The sequence below is a fragment of the Kogia breviceps genome, chromosome 6, assembly GCF_026419965.1.
Source record: "Kogia breviceps isolate mKogBre1 chromosome 6, mKogBre1 haplotype 1, whole genome shotgun sequence".
In the NCBI taxonomy this organism is placed as follows: Eukaryota; Metazoa; Chordata; class Mammalia; order Artiodactyla; family Physeteridae; genus Kogia; species Kogia breviceps.
The window spans coordinates 105308664-105333190 of record NC_081315.1 but is presented as its reverse complement, the minus strand read 5'-3'; the positions used below and the strand labels follow the sequence as shown (position 1 = coordinate 105333190).

The 24527-nt window shown below is 42.4% G+C and overlaps 1 protein-coding gene across 2 annotated transcripts in view; it reads left to right on the top strand.

Moving 5' to 3' along the window:
* Window positions 1-2534: 2534 nt before the first annotated feature.
* Window positions 2535-24527, top strand: part of CD38 (CD38 molecule) — a 42784-nt gene continuing 20791 nt past the window's right edge. The window contains exons 1-4 of one of the 2 annotated variants that reach the window (XM_067036368.1): window positions 2535-2678; window positions 3088-3343; window positions 22221-22350; window positions 24224-24359. In XM_067036368.1, the coding sequence (XP_066892469.1) occupies window positions 3129-3343; window positions 22221-22350; window positions 24224-24359 (481 nt within the window). In that variant the 5' untranslated portion in view covers window positions 2535-2678; window positions 3088-3128. Of the gene's footprint in view, window positions 2679-3084; window positions 3344-22220; window positions 22351-24223; window positions 24360-24527 lie in introns of both variants that reach the window. The other variant, XM_059067248.2, reaches the window with a different exon arrangement.

Sequence of the window (24527 nt, the reverse complement as noted above, 5' to 3'; positions counted from 1 at the left end):
TGCATGATTTAAAAATGACCAATGAAGCTGACCAAGGAAAAAAAGAGCTTGAAACCCACATTCTAGGACCAGCACTTCCACTAACCAGGTGTGTGGCCTGGGGGTGGTCACTCCTCTGGTGCCCCAGACATCCCAATGTCTGCCCCCAGTTCGCCCTACAGTTCTGTTTCCATGTCTCTCTCCTTTTTGCAAACCTTCCTTGCCCTTCCACAGCCTCATCTAGCGTCATTGTCTCTCCAAAGCCTTCTGAAAATCTACTCTGATTCACCGCCATCCTTCCTGTTCTCACGCAGCTCCCCCATTATTAGTGCTTCTTTGTTGAATACTTGCTAAGGGGTCACTCAGCTATTCTCTCTCTATGTTACCTGATTCAATGTTCAAAATAATTCAGTGATGCCCGCAGATATTTTTAAGCCAACTCTACAGAAGAGGAACTTGTCCTTCAGAGAAGATTTGTTACTTGTCCATGTGGCAGGGATCACTCAGGTCTACCGGATCAGAGAGACTGTGTTCTTTTTTTCTTTTTTTTAAATTAACTTTTTCATCATTATTTCTATTGTTATAACATTATGGTTGAAGAATATGAGCAATTAAATTTCCACTTCGGGAAATATGTTGAGGCTTTTTTTTTTTTAATTGAAATACAGTTGATTTACAATTTTGTGTTAGTTTCAGGTATATAGCAAAGTGATTCGGTTATATATATGTATTTTTTTCAGATTATTTTACATTCTAGGTTATTACAAGGTATTGAATATTGTTCCCTGTGTTAATGGTTAATCCTCATTGCTTATCTATTTTATATATATGTAAGTATGTATCTGTTAATCTGTAACAGCATGTATCTCTTAATTCCATACTCCTAATTTAGCTCTCCCCCCTCCCTTTCCCCTTTGGTAACCATAAGTTTTGTTTTCTATGTCTTAATTCCTGCAGATCTAGTCTCAAGCAAATCCTTGTCTAGTTGGAGAGGACACCTTGAAGAAATTCTCTGGTCTGGGTGATCCACACCAGAGCTTTGGGGTTCTGTATTGTCCCAGGAGATTCACTGGCATCTGTGTTCTTCTGCTAGGAAAGTGTACAACTTGGAGACCTAACTCAGTTTGGGAGCTCAGTGGGGTCAGGAAAGGCTTTCTGAGGAAGTCACATTGAAGGAGATCAGCAGGGGTTGGGTAGGGGTGGGGAGGAGTTGAGGAGGTAATGGCATCTGTGAAGGCCCAGCATCAGGGAAGAGCTTGGGTTGGCTGGAGACAGAGAGAAGGACCCCAGGACTTGAGTGCCATAGGGGCTGTGGGGCGAGGTACCCCTGGAGGCTGGAGGCTTCCATGCCTGCTTTCTGTGTCTAGAGCAAGTGGGGAATTGGGGTGGGTAAAGTAACCAGAGTTAGGTTTCAAAAGCTACATCTCCCACAATTTATTCTCAATGCAGAAGCCAGATTGAGCCTTTAAAATGTCATGCCTGATCAAGTCACTCAGTGACCTTGAATAGGTTAAAAATAAAATTCACAGTCCAAAAAGTCCTATCTTGTCTTACAGGGCTATGGATGACCTGGCCTCCTCCTACCCTCTGAACTTCTCTCCTGCTCTGCCTCCCTCACTCTTGCATCCCAGCTCCAATGGCATCCTTGCTGCTCCTGGAACAGGCCAAGGGCTTTTCTTCCTCAGGGTATTTGCACCTGCTCTCCCCTCTGTCTGGAAATTGTTTGCCCCAGTAAGTCTCTTGGCTTGATCTTCCACTTGCCTTAGGTGTCTGCTGAAATGTCCCAGATGCTCCTACTTCTAGGAAACCTTGGGAGAGGCGATGCAGGGGGCATCTGGGAAAAGCTACTGGATTATTTATTGAACCACTACTTTGAGTACTTACTGCCTGCCAGACACTTGCAAACAACACCTCATGGATTACAAAACTGCATCCCCTCCACAGTCTCAGGGAGCAGGTAGGAATAGCTAACACTTAGTGAGTGCTTACCATGTGCCAGGCTAAACACTTCGTAAATATGAGCTCATTTAATCCTCATAACAGCCCCATGAAGTGAGTACTGCTATGGTGTCCACTTTACATCTGAAGCACAGAGAGGTCAAGTAACTTACCCCACATCACCCAGCCAGAGCTCAGTTTGAACCCATAGCTTAATCTGATGCCGATGGACAGAAAGCATTGCATGTACACAGGTACCGAGGCAGACAGTCGCCTTGACACTGTCCAGGAAGCAGGTGTGGGTAAAGTGTAAAGTGCGGCTTGACGCATAGCACAGGGAGATCACCTCTGTGCTTTGTGACCACCTAGACGGGTGGGATAGGGAGGGTGGGAGAGAGGGTGATGCAAGAGGGAAGAGATATGGGAACATATGTATATGTATAACTGATTCACTTTGTTGTAAAGGAAAAACTAACACACTATTGTAAAACAGTTATACTCCAATAAAGATGTTTAAAAAAAAAATAAAGTGCGGCTTGATAAAGGGAGACAACTGAGGAGTTTAAGGCTGTACTCTCTCTGTTCTTTGAGTGCCTGCCAAGTAAGGTCAAAGTGGTGGCTCTCTGCTCAGGATTCGGGAAGTGAACGGCTGTAGTATGTGCTGAAGGCTTTTTAAGAACTTGAAATCCTTTTTGGTTGAGCGACCCCGATGGAAGAATTTTGAAGGAGGGGATGGGAGTGGGAAAGGAAGCTGAGAAAAGGCAAGTGAGACTTGAGGATATGGGGAGGGGGAAGGGTAAGCTGTGACGATGTGAGAGAGTGGCAGGGACATATACACACTACCAAAGGTAAATGAGATAGCTAGTGGGAAGCTGCAGCATAGCACAGGGAGTTCACCTCTGTGCTTTGTGACCACCTAGAGGGGTGGGATAGGGAGGGTTGGAGGGAGGGTGACACAAGAGGGAAGAGTTATGGGAACATATGTATATGTATAACTGATTCACTTTGTTGTAAAGGAGAAACTATCACACTATTGTAAAACAGTTATACTCAAATAAAGATGTTAAAAAAAAAAAAAAAAAAAAAAAGCAAGTGAGAGATAAAGGGGAAGTGCAGTTTCAGAACCGGGCTGACTAGCTCTCTCCTCCCTGCCTGCCCATCCTCCAGCAGCCTCTTCTCCAACTTCGCTCGGGCGACCCGCGTTGGACCCCATGGCCGACCCCAGACCCAAGAAAGCCAAGATCAGTCTCTGCATGTTTCTATGTCTTCTGGTGGGGGGGGTCATCGCGGCGGTGGTCGGAATCTGGAGGTGGCGCCACTCTTCCGAGCACATGAAGTGGAAAGGGGCGGGCAGCACTGCCCATTTTCAAGAAATCGTCCTGGAGCGATGCTACAACTACACGCAGCTGGTGCAGCCGGAGCTCAGGTGAGTTGGCGGCTTTGGCGCATGGCGGGGCACCGCGCGCGGTGGTGGCGAGGCACAGCTGGGCACAGCCGGACAGTGCGCTCCGGTAGCCGTCTGGATTGCCTGACAAAGCATCGACTGTTCCGAGTCAGCTCAGAGCCCGCGGGGCAGTGCTGAGTAGGGAGTCCGGGCTCGCGAGTCCGCGCGCCAGTCCCCAGAGGTGCAGGCGGGCGGTGGCGAGCGCGCCGCTTCTTGGCCCTTCCGCTCAACTGGCGGATTCTTGTCAGAGACGCCCGGAGCCCGGCCCCATCTGGGACCGCAGCCCCACTCGGCCAGGAAGCCGGGGAGTTGCTGGCGTTTCCTACCTTTCATGGGCTTTGCGTTCGCCATCTCTGACCCACAAGTGCCCGGGACAGTTACAGACACCTGGTGAAGTGGCTTGCGGGGCCTGAGGTGGGAGGATGGTGTCTGAAGGGCCCGATCCCTGAAGTTAGTTTCATTCGTTACTGTAAAACAGCATCTCGATTCTTGTGCGCCCTGAAATGAATGTGACCACAGTATCCGATAACAAAGCGGTAACAGCTTAAACAATTTTTAAAGATAAAACACACGGTAAAGCGCATCTGCTTAATGAATCCGTTCAGACCCTAGAAACACCACCCACATCAGTCTACGGAACCTTTTCAGAAGGTTCCTCGAGCCCTCTGCCAGCTAGCTTCTAATCTCTCCCCACAGTGAACCGCTTCTTGACTTCCATTCTCAGGGCTTGGTTTCACCCGGAAAACTCATTTTTCGAAGTTGTACATAAAGCAGAATAAGCTGGGAAGTAAAAAGTGGCTTTTCAGGCTGCCAAAGGCGGGCAGGGGAGCCGCGATTTTCATCTGTGTGCCTGAGATCGGTTCCGCCTCCAAACACCCGCGATCCCAGGGGACGAGTCCCGAGACGCACCAGGAAATTCCTAAATTTTATGTTTGTATCTCTTTTCTCTGACACCAAAAAGCTTGGTTCCTAATAACATTAATATAATTATGTATTCGCTTTCATACATACAAATAATTGTATGTATGCATTTATTATTATTACTAACAAAATATCTAAATGTCTTTATGGTTCTTTTTGTCCTTAGGATATAGGATACATCCACTAGTGATGAATGAATGGTGATGTATAGAGCATGTACCACTGTCTGACACCTTATTAAAGGGATCCTTCTGGCTGCTGGGTTGAAAATAGATGGTAGTGGGGCAAGGACAGAAGCATGGAGGCCATTTAGAGTTCTTGTAGCAGTTCAGGTGAGAGGTGATTGCGATTTGGATAGTGATGGATGGTGATGAGAAGGGGAAATATTCTGGATACATTTTGAAAGTAGATTCCATGTGATTTGCTACGGACTTGTGTATGGGATGTTAGAGAAAAAGAAGAAGCAACAAAAACTCCAAGATTTGTGGGCTGAGTTACCAGAAAATGAATTTCCATTTATTGGAAAAGGAAAGACTGGGTTGAAACAAGTTGGGAAAGAAACCACCTGTTTGGCCTTGTACATATTAGTTTTGCAATGTCCACTGTCATTCAAGTGCAGATATTGAATAGGAATCTGGCTTCTATGAGTCTAGGGTACTAGGGAGAGGTCTGGGCTGGAGATATAAATGTGGAAGTCAACTGTGCATAGAAATTCAAGCAGATGTTTCATAAGGAGGAAGTGTTAATTGTCTTACTCAAGTGATTCCGACTGGTTAAGTGAGATGAAAACTGAAAATTGACCAATGGATTGATGATGTTGACAAGATCAGTTTTATAAGAGTGGTCATGGTGAAAGTCTGTCTGGAATGGATTCAAGAAAAAGATGGGAAGAGAGGAATTGGAGACTGTACATAGACAGCTCTCGCCAGGGGTCTTGCTGGAAAGGAGAGCAGAAATAGTGTGCTGGTTGGATGGATAAGGAGGGATTCAAGATGGAAGAAATTGGGGCTTGAGAGCCAGCTTCTTTTTTTTTTTTTTTTTTTTGCAGTACGCGGGCCTCTCACTGTTGTGGCCTCTCCTGTTGCGGAGCACAGGCTCCGGACGCGCAGGCTCAGCGGCCATGGGTAACGGGCCCAGCTGCTCCGTGGCATGTGGGATCTTCCCGGACCAGGGCATGACCCCCCGTCCCCTGCATCGGCAGGCGGACTCTCAACCACTGCACCACCAGGGAAGCCCGAGAGCCAGCTTCTTTAAAGTCAACTGACAAGTTGTGTAAGTAAAGAACACTTCCTGGGCTTCCCTGGTGGTGCAGTGGTTAGGAATCTGCCTGCCAGGGCAGCGGACATGGGTTTGATCCCTGGTCCTGGAAGATCCCACATGCTGTGGAGCAACTAAGCCCGTGCGCCACAACTACTGAGTCTGCGCTCTAGAGCCCGTGAGCCACAACTATTAAGCCTGCGAGCCACAACTACTGAAGCCCGCGCCTAGAGCCCTTGCTCCTCAAAAAGGGAAGCCACCGTGACGAGAAGCTCGCGCACCACAACGAAGAGTAACCCCCACTCGCAGCAACTAGAGAAAGCCCAACTAGAGAAAGCCTGAATGTGACAATGAAGACACAACGCAGCCAAAAATAAAATAAATAAATTTATATATATATAAAAAAGAATGCTTCTAGATTTCTACAGTTTCCTAAGGTCTTTGACATTGTCCTACCAATATCAAATTCAGCAACATTTTTTTTTTTTGCAGTACGTGGGCCTCTCACTGTTGTGGCCTCTCCCGTTGCGGAGCACAGGCTCTGGACGCACAGGCTCAGCGGCCGTGGCTCACGGGCCCAGCCGCTCCGCGGCATGTGGGATCCTCCCGGACTGGGGCACGAACCCGTGTCCCCTGCATCGGCAGGTGGACTCTCAACCACTGCGCCACCAGGGAAGCCCAAATTCAGCAACATTTTTAAAGTGACTCACCTGGGTCATTTTTACCAAAAAATTCAACTTAGTTTTCATAGAAAACATGTTTTTTTTTCTTTTTCCACTTAACCAATTTATTTATGAACAATTTAATGAAAGCATATAATTAAAGCAAAAACAATAAGCATAACCATATTCAAGAATAGGTAAATAAACAACCAAGTGAGTGAAAATGAAAGTTCTGGGGGATACTAGAGAGTAGCCTATTAATCGTGTAGAAAATAGGCAACTTGTACAGAGAGAACGGAAAGTGGTTCAGTTAAATACTGGTCAGTTAAGAAATTTTTTGCAATAAATGAATTTAGAAGTGGTCATGCTTTTTTTTCTTGCTGTTAAAGATCTATTTCTTGCCTTAGACCTAGATCAGGTTAGAAAACAACCAGGACAAAATTTTCTTTAAATAGCTGTGGTGGAAAGGACAGATGCAAGATGGTGAGAACAAAACAGGAAACTGAATGAGAAATGAATCAAGAATTGTTTTCCTGTGTGTTTGTGTGTGTGTTTCAAAGACTAAGGGCTTGGAAGGGAAGGATTGATTATATTCACGAGTTTTCATAGTTGATATGAGTGGGTAATGGGGGCTCATCTTTTTAAAAAAAATATCACCAGTAAATACCTACTCTGGAAGTGGGGGGATGATGAGAATCTTGTTTTTAAAGACAAAAAAGAAAGTGAAAACTGAGGTCAGAAACTTGAAGAATAAATAGAGCATGAGAATGACATTCTTTTTTCTTCCAATGACATTTTTTTCTAATTATAAATGTAAAACATGCCCATTTTAGAATACTTGGGAAAATATTTTTAAAATATAGCAGAGAATACAAAATCACTTACCCCCCCAAGTGGAATTCTAAATAGTGGGGCATACCACAATTTAAAAAAAAAAAGTAAGGAGCTTCACAAAAGGCAGCTATATACCTGCTTAAATGAATGGCTTCAGCTTAGTAGTTTTACAGACATAATTCAAATTTCTTCTATAATGAGGCATTTCAAGAATTGCTAAATTTAGTTCTCCACTTCTTACCTGCTGTATCAACCATGACATATCCACATAGCAGAAAGCTACCTACATCTTTAGTCTTTGGATGTTTTGAAGCAATTAGTAAAGCTTGATTTGAAGAGGTATTAACAATTCCTCCAGCGCAGTTACTTGGCCAAGGTCCATATTTGTCTTGATATAGTTCAAAGGTTTGTTTTCTCTTATTATGACTAACAAGCAAATGTTATAAAGTCATTTCTGGTTTTGGTACCTCATGGTGTAAATATTGTGAAATTCATAATAAAATTGCTTCCTGCATTATCTTGGTTTCTAGGAGTAAACGTCTGTTTATGAATTAAGCTGTCTAGAGCAGTTATGAAATCTCCTTGGGGATTCTTTAAGAGTAAAGAAAGACGGAAGACATACAGTTGAAACTAGGAGAGATTTAAAACTACAAAGGAATATGTGAGACTTAGATGAAAGACAATTAATCACATTTTTGGGATCTGATTTCATGTTTTAATACTTTTTGGTAAAAATTTTAAAAGGTGCTTTGGAAACCAAGGTTATGAACATATCCCTTTACAGCTAAAAATTGTACTTTTTGTATTTGACAGGTCTGGTTTTCTTCATTCTTCCCATTCAAGGGACCACTTTCTCCTTCTTCAATATTCCTTATTCCCCAGTTCATATCTCCTCTCCATTCTTTTCTTTAAAAAAATTAAACATGTTAAATTATGAAAATGTTAAATGCACTGAAATATTCATGAACAATGTTACAACTAGCCATTTACACATCGTGAAGAATTAACAGACAATAAAACTTTTGTCATATTTCTGTCAGATCTTTTATTCCCTAGTTTTTAAAGAAATAACGTGCTATAGATAAAAATAAAAATACCTCTCCCCTCAATTATCTTTTCTTCTTTCTCAGAGGCAAATACTACTTGTTTCACTTGTATCTTTCTAGAAATGTTCTCTGACTGTATAAGCGTATATTCATATATTCTTTTTTTCTATACACATCCTCTCTTCTCTGTCTCACTTTTTTTTCAGTTAACAGTTTATCTTGATTATCAGTGTAGTTCTGTCTCATTCTAATAATATTCCCCTGTATAGATTTACCATATTCTAGACTTGTACTGAAGGACATTTAGGTTGTTTTAAAACTTTTGCAATATATTGCAAACCATGCTGCAATAAAATACTTGGAGATGTTAAGATAGAATCCTAGAAGCAGAATCACTAAGTCAAAAAATATACCATTTTACATTTTGAAAACATAGCCAGATTTCTCTTTATGAGGCATTTCTTTTCATGAGGTAATGAGAGTTTATTTCCTCATATGTTCACTACACAGGATGTTTACAAACTTTCTGATTTTTGCCAATCTGGTAAGGGAAGATGTTACTGAATTTTAATTTTAATTTGTATTTATTTTGTGTTTTTGCCCTGTAGAATAAACTTTGTTTTTTTCCACTTACCAATATGTTTTGGTGATTTCTATTACATTATTTTAGAGATTTATTCATGTTGCTATATGAGCACTAGATCATTAATTTTAACTGCTGTATAGTACCCTGCTGAAAGACCGTATCCTACACTTATTAATAGAGTCCCTTATTCTCAGTATTTGCTGATATAAACAATGCAAAACGTACATGTCTACTTGTGCTTATGATTTTTTTCTAAGATGTTTACCTAGAGGCAGAATTCCTAATTCATAGAGTATGTCATTTTCACCTTTACTGGGTGTATTAATTTGCTAGAGCTTCCATAACAAAGTACCACAAACTGGGTGGCTTAAACAGTGGGAATTTATTGTCTCACAGTTCTGGAGGCCAGAAGTCTGAAATCAAGGTGTCAGAAGTGTTGGCTCTTTCTAAGGGTTGTGAGGAAGACTCTGTTACCCGACTCTCTCATTTCTAGAAGCCTCGGGCATTCCTTGCCTAGCAGATGATGTTCTCTCTGTGTCTTCACATGTTCTTCCTTCTGTGTGTGTCTGTCTCTGGGTCCAAGTTTCCTCCTTTTCTGAGGACACTGGTCATATTGGATTAAGGGTCACCCTTCATCTCATCTTAATTTGGTCTTCTGCAAAGAGCTTATTTCCAAATAAGGTCACATTCTGAGGGACTGGGAGTTAGGACTTCAACATCTCTTAGGGGACACAATTTAGCCCATAACAATTGGTGTACCAATTAAGATGCTTTGGGCTGCAAGTAAAAGAATACTCAACTATCAGAAGTTTAAAGCAAGAGATTTTTTATATATACACATAACAATATATCAGAAGTAGGGTGGTTCTTGGTAGATTCAGCAGCTCACTGATGGCCCAGGACCTTTCACTCCTCCATCTCCCTAGGGTGGCTTTCATCCTTGAGCTTCTTGTCACAAGATGGCATCTGCAGTTCCAGGCATTATGTCCTTAGAGAGTGATACCCAGGAACAGAGAGCAGGAGGTTGGGCAAGAGTGCCCTCCTTGCAAGTCTCCTTATCAGGGAATAGCATCTTTCCCAGAAGCCCTTCCTCACTGTCTCTGTGCTTCCCCTTGAATCTCATTAGCCAAAATTGGCTCACATGGCTGCCCAAACTGTAGAGGAGGCTTGCAAAGTGAGTATTTGATATTTGGAATCACTATGATAGGAGACACACTTTGCCAGTAGGGAAGAAGGGTGAGGAATATCTATTTGGGTTGGGAAGCAACAGTGTCTGCCACATTACATATGGCCAAACAGGTCTCCAACTTTGTGGTATCAATTTCCTTTCTCAAAAGCAGTGTGAATTTACTTGTTACTGTACATCCTCACCAGCACTTGGAATTGTCAAACAATTTTGCTCATCTCTTTGTGCTTCTAATTTTTGTTTCCCTGATTACTAACATAATTGATCATTTTTAAATGTGTTTATTGGTATTCTGGTTTCTTCTGTGAAATGCTTATTTTTCCCTTTTGCTTGTTTTTGTATTGAATTGTTTTTCTTCTTTATACGTTCAAGATTCTAATTTTTTGTCAGTTATGTGGATTGCAAATACGTTCTCCCAATCTGTGGTTTGACTCTTGACTTTATTTATTGGGTCCTTTGTCTTACTGAAGATTTTAAAGTAATCATATTTATCTTTTATAGTTATGCCTTTTGTGTGTTAAGAACTTATTTTCTACCAGAGGTAACAAAAGTGTCACATACAATCTAAAAATTTTTAATGTTTGATTTTCATTAAGCGTTTTATCCATATGGAATATATTGTTGTGTGTGGTATAAAGTAGGAAGCTAATTTCATTTTTTTCCCTACAGATGGATAGTCAGTTGTGCGAGTACTAATTATCAAATAATCCATCCTTTATCAAGGGCTTTATAATGCCATTTCTGTTGCATATCAGGTTTATCAGTTCACTTCTGGGCTCTAATCTGTTTTATGATCTATTTTTCTCTATACCACTCCACATTGTTTAAATTACTAATGCCTTGACATTGAGTAGGGTGCCTCTACCTTCTGTTAGTAGACATTAGTTTACATTTTTTTGGAAGTTTATATAAACAGAATCACATACTACATACTCTTTTGTCTCTGGCTTCTTTCATGGTTTTGGCATAATATTTTTTAATTCACCCATCTTGTTGTATGTATTAATAGTTCCTTCCCTTTTATTGCTGAATAGTAGTCCATTGTGTGTATATACCACAAGTTGTTTATCCGTTCATCTGTTGATGGGCATTTGGCTTGTATTCACTGTTTGGATATAGTATTATGAATAAAGGTCCTATGAATATTAGTATACAAGTTACTGTGTGGACAAGTGGTTTCATTGTTCCTGGGTAAATGTCCAAAAATGAAATAGCTGAACAATGTAGTTTAGCTATTTAAGAAACTACTAAACTGTTTCACAAGGTAATTATATAGTTTTATGTGTTCATTATCAGGGTATGAATATTCTAGTTGTTACACTTCCTTGCTAGAAGTGTTCTGATGTGTTTGCAGTGATATGTTAATGGTGGTTTTAATTTGCATTTTCCTCATGGCTAATGATGTTGAACATTATCTCATGGGCTTATTGAAGTATGTGTTCAAGTCTTTTCCCAAACTTAAAAAAATTAGGTTTTAGTTCAGATCATTGAGTTGTAGGTGGTTTATGTATTCTGAATACAAGTCCTTTATCAGATGTATCCTGAAAATATTTACTTCCATTTTATGACTTGCCTTTTCATCTTCTTAAATGGAGTCTTTTAAAAAGCAAAGTTTGTTTTTTAAATCTTTATACCGTCCAACTTGTTCATTTTTTTTTAATATAACTGTGCTTTAGGTCTTTGATCCATTTCTAGTTAATTTTGTGTATGGTGTGAAATAAAGGTCAATTTCATTTTTTTCACATATGAAAAACCTATTTTCTGTAGTATCATTTATTGAAAAAGCTTTCTCTTCCCCACGGAATCTCTTTGACTCCTTTCTTGAAAGTCAGTTGACCATGTCTGAGTGAATTCCAGGTGCCATAACAGAACACACAGACTGGGTAGCTTATGAACAACATAAATTTATTTCTCACAGTTCTGGAGGCTGAAAGTCCAAGATCAAGATGCCAGCAGATTCAGTGTCTGCTGAGAACCTACTTCCTAGTTCAAAGATGGCCACCTTCTCTCTGGGTCTTCACATGGAGGAAGGGAGGAGGGAACTCTCTGGGTCTCTTTTATAAGGATGCTAATCCCATTCACGAGGGCTCCACCCTCATAACCTAATTACCCCAAATGCCTCATCTCCAAATGCTACCACCTTGGGAAATAGATTTCAACTTACAAGTTTGGAGGGACACAAAATTCACTCTACAGTACCATGTATGTATGGGTTTCTTTCTGAACTCTGTTCTATTTCCCTGATCTATAGCTATCCTTTCACAACTCTTATATTGTCTAGATCACTGAAGCTCTTTAACAAGTCTTGAAGCCAAATAATATAAGTCCTCCAGCTTTTTTCCTTTGACTGCTTTGGCTAGCTTGTATTTTCACATAAATTTTAGAATCAACTTGCCAATAGTTTTAACAAAGCATGCTGAAATTTTGATTTGTGATTTGGTAACATCTTAATATTGAGCCTTCCAACCCATGAATATGGGATATCTCTCTATTTCCTCAGTCATTTAAAAATTTCTCTCAGCAATGTTTTGTTTTCAGAGTACAAGTCTTGCATATATTTTGTTAAATTTATGGCTCAATATTTCCCATTTTTGCATTCCTATAATTATATATATGTATATATCCTACTTTGATATAATATGTAGAATATAATTTTAATATATAGTATATAATATGTAGTATTTCATATATAGCATATGTTATAATAGATACTACATAGTATATTATGTATCCTGATCAATACCTCGACCCAAAGCCTTCTCGATCTCAGTTCATGGCAACCTCATCCTTCCAGTGTCTCAGGCCCCAAGCCCTGGAATGATCATTGACTCCTTATTTCTCTAACACCATGCATCCTATCTGTTAGGAAATTTACCATGAATCAAGAATCTATCACGTCTCACCATCACCACTGCTACCACCCTGGTCCAAATCACCATGAGCACTTGCCTGGATTACTGGTCTACCGTTCTCTGCCTGTTCCCTCTTTCAGACTATATTCAACAGAGCAGTCAGAGAAATCTTTTGAAACTTAAGTAATATCATGTACCTCCTGTGCTCAGTATCCTCTATGGCTCCTCAGTTCACTGTGAGTAGAAGCTTATGAAACTGCTCAGTGGGGCAACATCACCTTTCTGACCTCATTTCTATCTACTGTCCACCTTGCTCACCCTGCTCCAGCCACACTGGCTTCTCTGCTGTTTCTTGAACACACCAGGCACTCGGGCTGTTGGGAAGGTTGTTCCTTCTGCTCAGAATGCTGTTCACTTGGATGTCTGTATGACTAAGTTCTTTGCCTCCTCAATTCTTTGCTGAAAAGTCATCTACTGTCCTCCTTGTTTAATGCCAAAAACAGACACCTCCTCCCCCATAACCTCTGACACCATTATCCTATTCTATTTTTCCTTTTTTTCATAGAAGTTATAAATTTCTAGGATACTCTACAACATTCATTACCTTTATTGTCAGTCTTGCTGAAAATTGGTTTATTGTCAGTCTTGCTCTGGTAGAATGGAATTCTCACAGGACAGAGACTCTTGTGTATTTTGTTCACTGGTGTATCCTACTTACTCATAAATGCGCCTGGAATGTAGTATATGCTCAATAAATATTTGCCAGATTGATGAATTAATGATTCGTGAGCTTTCCTTCAGCCAGAAGAGTCTGATTTTAAGACCCTACATAGGGAAGTCCTAATTGCCTCAGTGAACCCTGACAATTACTCTCTTCTTCCACTAGGTGACAGTCTTCACCATCAATGCAGACTTCCAGTAGCCTCAAATTTGAGACTTCATAGCTGAGTTAACCTGCACTTTTTCTTTGGTCCAAGACAAGCTGGTCTGCAGGACATTAACAGCAGGAAAATTCACAGACTGAGTGTAATTACCCCTTGAGATTCAAGCGCTTTTAGGGAAGAGGATTTGGGACGTGAGCACTTTCCCCGGGGAGCAACACATTATGAAGGTGATGTTGCTTCATTGATGGGGACTTTGAAATATAATTGTCATTTATGGGAAGGATGTAGGTTTACAGAAAGGTGACATCACAGAGTTATGAAGCCTCAAGTAGGCTAACAACATACAAAATGGATTTAACGACCAAATATATCTTTTTTTGGTTTGTTTTTTTGTTTTCTTCACTTTAGCATAAGACTTTAACACTTTCTGCCCCATCCCCTCTTACTCCACTTACTTTCTGTCCCTATTCTGGTCTTCAAATTCTCATGTGGCCTACAGGGAAACGACAACCCCTCTGGGGTCTTGGGTCCTCCTTTCTGTTAGGACACACTTCGTTCTGGGGATAGGTAGGGACATGATTTAACATTTCCTGTGGGTCACAGCATTGTTTAGCAGCAAGAGCAGAGTTTGGACATAAGGCAACTGTGCCACTTGCTGACTGGCTTTGGGCAAGTTACTAAGCTCTGAACCTCAGTAGGAGGGGATTGTACCCCTGGCCCCCCTGGGTGCCAGGCTGCCAGGCCAGCTCCCACATGTCAAGGGCTGAGTTTCTCTTTTTCATCACCACCGTCTCCACACACATACAACCTGGTGCACTCTGGGACATAGGGAGGAAGGAGCTAAAGTAGCTGGCTTTACTTATTTAGGAAGAGGGATATGCCCCTGAGGGAATTAAAGGAAGGCAAGTGAGCTGCTGGGATCTCCTTGACAGCTGGCCCTCTGGGCAGATACACTAGTGATACTAGCTAGAATGAAGGGACTTATCTCTCTCTCTTTTTTTTCTAACATCTTTATTGGAGTATAACTCTTTTACAATGGTGTGTTAGTTTCTGCTTTATAACAAAGTGAATCAGTTATACAAATACATATGTTCCCATATCTCTTCCCTCTTGCATCTCCCTCCCTCCCACCCTCCCTATCCCACCCCTCTAGGTGGTCACAAAGCACCAAACTGATCTCCCTGTGCTATGCACTGCTTCCCACTAGCTGTCTATTTTACGTTTGGTAGTGTATATATGTCCATGCCACTCTCTCACTTCATCCCAGCTTACCCTTCCCCCTCCCTGTATCCTCAAGTCCATGCTCTAGTAGGTCTGTGTTTTATTCCCATCCTACCCCTAGTCTCTTCATGACATTTTTTTTCTTAGATTCCATATATATGTGTTAGCATACGGTATTTGTTTTTCTCCTTCTGACTTACTTCACTCTGTATGACAGACTCCAGGTCTATCCACCTCATTACAAATAACTCAGTTTCATTTCTTTTTATGGCTGAGTAATATTCCATTGTATATATGTGCCACATCTTCTTTATCCATTCATCTGTTGATGGACACTTAGGTTGCTTCCATGTCCTGGCTATTGTAAATAGAGCTGCAATGAATGCATATCAAAACTACAATGAGATATCTCACACTGGTCAGAATGGCCATCATCAAAAAATCTAGAAACAATAAATGCTGGAGAGGGTGTGGAGAAAAGGGAACACTCTTGCACTGCTGGTGGGAATGTAAATTGAGACTTATCTCTTGAATGCCCTCAGCAGGATGTCCTTGGTTAAAGGATCACTGTTAGAAAATAAATGCAGTACCTGTGAGGTTTGAGTCCCTGAAAAATCATGGAAGCTGTAGAGTTCTCCAGAGAATAAAATGGAGATGCCTCATCACTTCAGTCCTTCTGGCTGTGTGAGCAACCTTGCAAAACCTCATTTGGTAACTTCATCTATCATTCTGGGCCAGGAAGGAGGACAGGATGGATGCTTGGGGCTATACAGGATGCCCCGACCTGTCCTTGCTTTGTCTGAACGTCTCAATGACACTTCTCCTTGACATTATTCACAAAGTTTGATTCTGGGTACAATCTGGGGTAAGTGAGAGTGTGATCTGACAATCGATTTTGCTTAAGGATGAAAGGAAGTCTTTAAAGTGGAAAGAAAGATGCCCTGGAAGAGGTGCATGGCCCTAGCCCTCACCTCACCCCATATTTCATGTCATTAGGTCTTGAGAAATGGGTCTGGGTCACCAACACTAAGTCTCAACTGGTGTTGAACTGAACTAGATGAGGAATGAGAAATGTCACCTTTTGGCCCAGAGATGTGGGAGATGGCACAGAAATGGTAGGTGGCGACCACGGGGGTTTGGACCTGAGCTGTTCCCATGTTCTAAGACCTTCCAAGAGTCTCAAATGCTTGGTCTAACAGCTCAAGCAACTTGAAAAGAAAATGAAAGTTTTGCCATGCCCCCCATTGTAATATATGCTTATTATAAAAACATTCAAAATATAGGGAAGAAAAGGTCACAAAGCAACACTTATACTCCTAGCAACAAGATATTACTATTTTTTTATTTTTTTATTTTTTTGCGGTACGTGGACCTCTCACTGCTGTGGCCTCTCCCATTGCAGAGCACAGGCTCTGGACGCGCAGGCTCAGCGGCCATGGCTCACGGGCCCAGCGGTTCTGCGGCATGTGGGATCTTCCAAGACCGGGGCACGAACCCGTGTTCCCTGCATCCGCAGGCAGACTGCGCCACCAGGGAAGCCCAGATATTACTATTTTTAAGACATGGTTTGATTACTGTGGGGTATTTTTCCACTTTTAAAAATTTGATTGTAATCATAACAGATCTTCAGTGAAAAAAATTTAACCTCTTCTTTTCTAGGTTACTGGCATAATACAAGAATCTATTTCTGTTGTAAGCCAACAGAAAAGTATAGGATGAAAGCGGAAATTCCGCTTTATTTCTCTTCCCAGAGACAACTCCAGTCATCAGTTTGATGCCATTCTTTTTCTATTTCTCTAAGTTTAGGCCTCCTTTTCCCACTTAATGTAAAATAAACATCACCCAAACTATTCCAAGCTCTGTATAAAAGCTTTGTTCAAAGACTGCTTTATATTCCACTGAGCACAGACGCCCTATAAAGCATCTCCTTTTTGTTGGCTACAAATCACTAATCACTCTGGAACCCACCAGAGAAAGCCAAGCCAGCAGGTGGTCAAAGAGAAACACACCGAGGTTATAAACATATATCAATTTTGCATGTATCACAACAATTGGGGGAGAAAACAAAGAAAAATCATTCTCAAAATGAGGATACTGATTCACATTTAATCAAGTTTTTGTTTTTCTTTTTAAAATCTGTTTCTATCCTCGGTAGTAGAAAATGAGAAAATGTTCTACTCTTTATTGTGTTTGCAAAATTTTAGTGCCTTGGGCAAGCCACCAGTGCTTTAGTTGTAAAGAGTTTTGTTCTTTGTCTGCTCTAGACCTTGATGTGAGTGGCTTGAAGATAGAAATGGTGTGTATTTATCTTTTTAGCCCTGTGTCTGTTGTGAAGCTAGCAGTAGGCCCTCGGTAAGTATTTGTGGAATGAAAGGATGGGTGGAGGAAGTAACCCAAGTGCCCATGATGGGTGAAGAGATAAACAAACTCTGGTGAATACCTATGATGAAATATTATTCAGCCTGAAAAAAGAAGGACATTCTGACACGTTACAACATGAACAGACCGTGAGGTAATTATGCTCAGTGAAATAAGCCAGTCACAAAAAGAAAAATACTGTCTGAGTCCACTTATAGGAATTAACTACAGTCTTCAAATTCATTGGGACAGGAAGTAGGAGGGCTGTTGCCAGGGGCCTGGGAGGAGGTGGGAATGGGAAGCTTTTGGAAAATTACAGGTTCTTCTCTCTTCCCCTTCCCTCATCCTGCCTTGGTTGGTCCAGAGCCAGGCACTGTGTGTTTCCCAAAGCTCTCCAGGGGATCCTCACGTGCAGCCAGAGCTCACAGGACCGGGTGATGCCTGACAACCCTCTGGGCGAGGTGACCATGAGTAGGGGCCACAGGCATGGCCTGAGCTCTCAGGAGCAGCCGCTGGGCTCAGGAACCCCCTCACAGTGAAGGGCAGGCAGCCCTAGAAGTATCACAATTAAAGCCTCTAATTTTGGAACAGAAGAGCTATTGAAGAGAAGAAAGATACTGAATGCTCAGAAATGGTTCTTACTTCTCCCACGCTGCCTCTTTAGCTAGAGACACCTGCTTTGCATCCCCGCAGGATGCAGGGATCCTGAGGCCCTGTTTCCTTGAAACCAGCCTGCTTACTCGAAACAGCTTTTGCTTGGCTGCCATTTGATTTGATGGAAAGGTGCTCTACCCAGGGGGACAAAAATGAGGACTGTGGGCTTTGTAAATAAAAATAACTCAATTAAGGGCTCACATTTTTCCAGCCACACTTGTGAACTTGAGGCCCATGTCTTCAATGACATGTATGGATGAGTACTGCTGACATCTCTGTACCCTCTGTCCTAATTTCTTTTTATTTTTATCTATCTATATTTCTTTTTTTCTTTTTTTCTTTTTTTTTGGCTGTGCAGTGTTATATGCAGGATCTTAGTTCCCTGACCAGGGATCAAACCCACACACCCTGCAGTGGAAGCGTGGAGTCCTAACCACTGGACCGCCAGGGAATTCCCTCTATCTTTCTTTCCATCCATCTATCTTTCTATCTATCTACCAATTAAAATGCTTATTGCTTATCCATGGTGAAATGTTTACTTTTGATTTTTAAAAAATTTTTGTTGAAGTATAGTTGATTTTCAATGTCATGTTAGTATCAAGTATACAGCAAAGCAATTGTTTATATATGTATATATGTATAGATATATATTCTTTTTTAGATTCTTTTCCATTATAGGTTATTACAAGATATTGAGTATAGTCCCCTGTGCTATACAGTAGGTCCCTGTTGGTTATCTATTTTATTTCTAGTAGTGTGTATATATTAATCCCAAACTCCAAATTTATCCCTGCCCCAGATTTTAAGGATGAAAAGTGGCTTCATATAGCCTGCCCCCAACCTTCTCATCACCTCTCCCCATTTCCTCTTACTTTTGTGGTACGCGGGCCTCTCACTGCTGTGGCCTCTCCCGTTGTGGAGCGCAGGCTCCGGACGCACAGGCTCAGCGGCCATGGCTCACGGGCCCAGCCGCTCTGTGGCATGTGGGAATCTTCCCGGACCGGGGCACAAACCCGTGTCCCCTGCATCGGCAGGCGGACTCTCAACCACTGCGCCACCAGGGAAGCCCTTGAATTCTTAAGGTAATGTGTCTTGAAGGGGTCTATATACCTAAAAAGCATAAAAATCTTCTTGGAGGTCTGTGAGTTCTCCCATTTTTGGTGATGAAAGCATGTGGTATATGGTAGGTGCCCAGTGCGTGGTGATTTCGCTGAACTGCCAGCTTTTTAGTGGTGGAAAATTCTCTTGTCCTTCCACGTCAGGGAGATGTCTCTCCTCTTCCACTCTTTGTGGCTGAGGAGGGAGGCAGAAGAGTTTACAAGGGAGTTGAGATCAGAGCAGGAAATTCCTGAGAGGGCCACTGCATTACATTAATTGAAGTAAAATATGGTCCTCTGAAGTAAAACAGCCGCCAAACTTCTTTGCTCTAAACTTTCTGTGATGGTGCCCCGTAAACTTTGACTGATGTCGAAATACATAATGTAAGAACGTTTTTTTCTAAATATATAATGTATGGGCAGAGCAGGTGGATAATGGTTTCCCGGCAGAGCTTTCGAAGGCCAGCAGTGATGCAGGTGAACGGTCCCATGCGTGGTGGGGAAGGGGAGGGGCGTCCATGAAAGAGCCCGGCCTGGGGGACAAGCCAAGTGTTATCTCATTTAATCCTCCAAAACTTCCCAGGCATGAAGTATTCTTATCTCCCTCTTACAGATGAAGATACCAGGCTGGAGCAGTTTAATAGCCTGCCCTGTAAGGCTGTAACCATGTGGAAGGCTCCCACAGATTTGGGGTCCAGTCCCGCTTTACCACTTACTGATCATGTTACCTCGGGCACATTGGTTAATTTTACAGCCTTAAAGTTTCCTCTCTATCAGTAAAACGGGACAATGGTAGTACCTTCCTGGGACAGAGCGGGCAGGCCGGCCCCTTCTCTAGAATTAAAACTGTGCTTTCATGATGTTTTTTATTTTAAAATTTGGGGGGTTTTTTATTTCAATTTTTTAATACAATTTTTAAAGGTTACATTCCATGTACAGTTATTATAAAATATTGGCTATATCCCCATGTTGTACAATACATCCTTGAGTCTCCCTTACATCCAATAGGTTGTACCTCCCACTCCCCCACCCCCATATTGCCTGTCCCTCCACCCTACTGGTAACTATTAGTTTATTCTCTGTATCTGTGGGTCTGCTTATTTTGTTGTATTCACTCGTTTGTTGCATTTTTAAGATTCCACTTATAAGTGAGATCATACAGTATTTGTCTTTCTCTGTCTGACTTATTTCACTTAGCATAATGCCTTCCAAGTCCATTCATATGGCTCCAAATGGCAAAATTTCATTCTTTTTCATGGCTGAGTAATATTCCATTGTATATGTATACACCACATCTTCTCTATCCATTCATCTGTTGATGGACACTTAGGGCCTTCCATATCTTAGAACTTGTAAATAATGCTGCTATGAACAGTGGGGTGCATGTATCTTTTCAAATTAGTGTTTTTGACTTTTTTCAGATATATCCCCAGAAGTGGAATTGCTGGATCATATTGTAGTCCTAGTTTTAGTTTTTTGAGAAAAAAAGTAGAGAAACCTCCATACTGTTTTCTGCAGTGGCTGTACCAATTTACATTCCCACCAACAGCGGAGGATGGTTCCCTTTTCTCCACATCCTCACCAACATTTGTTGTTTGTGTTCTTTTTGATGATAGCCATTCTGACAGGTGTGAGGTGACATCTCATTGTGGTAAAACTGTACTTTTTGATGTGGAATCACCATCAACATTAAAGGCTGCATTTCTCATCTTTCCTTGTAGCAAAGTGTGCCCATGACTACATTTTAGCAAATATGATAAGAGCAAATAGCAAGAACATCTTCTAACACCTGTCCTTAAAAGGCAGCTGGCACATGCCCATTGCTGCTGTTATTTTTCCCTTCTCTTCCTTCTCCTCCTTTCTTGTCCCCTTTCTCTTTTTTTTGCATTACGCGGGGCTCTCACTGTTGTGGCCTCTCCCGTTGCGGAGCACAGGCTCCGGACGCGCAGGCTCAGCAACCATGGCTCACGGGACCAGCCTCTCCATGGCGTGTGGGACCCTTCTGGACCGGGGCATGAACCTGTGTCCCCTGCATCAGCAGGCAGACTCTCAACCACTGCGCCACCAGGGAAGCCCTTTGTCCCCTTTCTTTTCCCTAACCTTTCCTGCTGGTTGGAATGTAGTCATGATGGCTGGAACTGGAGCAGCTATTTTGGACTGAGAAAATTAGTCTCCAACATACACAGGGTGGCTTTGGTGTAAGGGCCTGTGTCTCACAGGTATCCTCTGATTCCTTGGCTTATCATGAGGAATAATCCACTCGACTTGGCCAGCCTGAGTTGGCAAGGCAAAAGACCCTCTCAAATGGCTGCTTTGTTAGTGCCCTGCAGGGCCAGAGCAGGCTCAGTGGGAATAGAAAATGAGGGGCTCATCTTTACTCCCCCAGCTTTAGCTGCCTGACCTGGTACTGTACTTGGGATGCCAGGTCCAAAGGCTGGAGTTTGTCCTGATAACCGTGTCTGAGCACTCCCAGTGGAAACCCACTTCCTTTCCCCCAGGAAATGATGGGCTCAGGTGCACTAGTTAACAAAGACACAGAAGGGAAGGTCCAGCTGAAATCTTCTCCAGCATCCCTCCCTCCCCTCCAGCTCTGCTGCTTCACCAGCCTGCCTTTTCACTGCCAGGGGCTGTTTGGAGAAGACATGGGGTTGGAATTCCTATTTGAGACTTTGCTCCATCTTTGGGGCTGGCACAGAATTTTTCAGAGTGACTTTTTCAAAAACAAAAATCAGATGAGGCCACTTCCATGCTTAAACTTATCCACTGCCTTCCCCTGGTAATTAGGTAAAAATTGAAATCATTTCATTGTCTGAAAGACTGATAATTTTTGTTGATTTCTCACCACCACTCCCTTTGTTCTTTTCTCACTTCCTCAAAATCAGCAAGTTCTTTTCTGCCTCAGGGCCTTTGCACTTGAGGCACCCTCTGTCTGGTATGCACTCCTTCTCAACATTTAGTCTCAAGGAGCCCTCTCCAGACCAGCCTCCCTAAAGTGGTCATTGCTTCAATATTCCCCACTGATTTCCTGCATACTTATCATAATCCATACTAACTTCATTAGCTTATCTGCTTGTTTGTATACTGTCTGTCTCTCTAACCAGAGAGTAAGCCCCACGAGTGCAGGGACCTTGTAGGGCAGGGAGGGTGATGCTCATCTCATAAAACTGTTGTACACATGAGACGTGATGATGTCTATGAACCACCTGGCACACAGATTTTTTTGGGGGTAATTATGCTCTAAACATATGTTTGAAATCTAATTATTCATCTTTTATTTTATTTCCCATGTTTTATCTCACAGAGATAGAGACTGCCAAAAGATCAGGGAGGCATTCAGGAATGCATTTATCTCTAAGGACCCCTGCAGTGCGACAGAAGAAGACTACCACCCACTGATGAAGCTGGTGACTCAAACTGTGCCTTGTGACAAGGTAACTGTGTCAAGTTATGGGTTTAAAAACTGAAGACAAAAGTCAAAGGGAAGAGGTCATGGGACCACATTTTGACCAGGATGAGGGAAGAGGAAAATCTGTATATTAGGATGTAGGCATGGTTGGCAGGGAGGGAGCTTGGAGTCCATTGGGAGACCAGGATGTCATTGGGATTTGGAACATCTGGGGACTGGAGGTAAGAGAGAGAACTGGGGACAGAGAAAGAGGAAAGGAGAGTCAGCCAAAAATCAGGCAAAACAAACCTAACACAAACCCCAACCCAATCTAAACAAAAATAATCCATCTTATAGAACTGCAAAGCTCTCCCCGACCTCCGAGGATGATGATGATGATGATGGTAACAACAGTGCCATTTTGCATTTGCTGAGTGCCCTTTTTTGCTTACAAAGGACTTTCTGAACGCGTATCCTGTTAGGTTTTCACAGTCAACTTGTGGAATAGGCAGGTCAGACATCAGCAATCCCATTTCACTAGAGAGAAAACTGAGGCTTGGCAAGTTTAGGTGATCAGTGATTACTCAAGTTTGATGGTCTTGAAAGTGACCAGTTGAAATGTAAATGGCCCATGATTTAGAGCCATAGAGGCCTGGGTTTTAAGACATTAATTATACTTGAAAAGGTCTGTAATGGAGTGCATCTTTTCTAAAGTCAGTGTTGAAGGCGAAAATTCAATGTGCCCAGAATCATCTTCACGAAGCCCTTAAGACAACCACAAATTACAGTCTTCTCGCATTGTTAGAGCTGGAGCAACTATGGAGCTCCTGTGGGTCACCAAGCCCAAAGCCCAACACAGAGTAGCTGCTGGTAAATCTTCACCAGGGGACACTGGCTGAATAAGTGGCCACAGACATGGGACAAACACCTTATTTGCATTGTCTCATTTCATCTCAGCATCTCAGGAGTTCCTTAGAATTATTATCGATACCTTTTACAGATGGGGAGTGTGAGGCTTAGCAATTCTTTGGTTGTCCAAGGTCAGACAGCCAGTGAGCAGTGATGCTGGATTTCATAAGGCAGCATGACTCCAGGGCCCCGGCTTCAAACCTCCACTGCCTCCTACTAAGAATGAATAGCTCCAGAAGACTGTTGTGATATTTGACTTTCTGCACCTTTACAAGGGACCCTGCAAAAACTCACTGTATTTGTTCTTTTCCTTTTTTTGTAAGGGGATAAGGGAGATTTTGGGGAAAAAAGCAGGGGTTATGGAGCTGTTTAAGAATCAAAGGGCACTTCTCCCAGAAAATACCACTTAGAAAAAGTTGTTTTGCCGAGAACTTTAGGAATTTGGAACTACCTAATGCCTCCCCGAGATGTGTTTGGAGCTTAGCTTTATTATAAGATTTTGATCAGTGGCTTTCAGACGTTTTTCCCTGCAATCCAGAATAATAACTTCATTTTACATCGTGACCTAGAGAACACACACACACACACACACACACCCTCCACACATGTACTCTCTCTCATTCTCACACACAGAGATCGTGAAACCCACAACACCTACTCTTACTATAGGTGATTTATTCTGATATTTCTTATGTTTTCTTTCATTTAAAAAGATGCAAATTTGGTGGAGTTCTTTTTTTTTTTTTTTTTTTTTGCGGTATGCGGGCCTCTCACTGTTGTGGCGTCTCCCGTTGCGGAGCACAGGCTCCGGACGCACAGGCTCAGCGGCCATGGCTCACGGGCTTAGTTGCTCCGCGGCATGTGGGATCTTCCCGGACCAGGGCACGAACCCGTGTCTCCTGCATCGGCAGGCGGATTCTCAACCACTGCGCCACCAGGGAAGCCCAGGGTGGAGTTCTTTTGACTTAGTAAATTGATCTCAATAATAGATTGTGTGTATTCTCTCTTAGGCAGTCTTTTGGAGCAAAACAAAGGAATTGGCGCATCAGTACACGAAGGTCCAGAGAGATATGTTCACCGTGGAAGACACACTGCTGGGTTACATTGCGGATGACCTTAACTGGTGCAGTGATGCAGGCTCTTATGGTGAGGATGTGGTCCATTTGGGGTCGCGTGGGGACGTGCAGGGTGCAGGAGCCCTGAGCTCTGCTAGGGATCCCAGAAGATCAGTGTGGAGGAAGGAGCCACAGGTGCCCACCCTGATGGCACCCTTAATGACAACTCAGGCTCATGTAAAACAGCATTATGTAGACC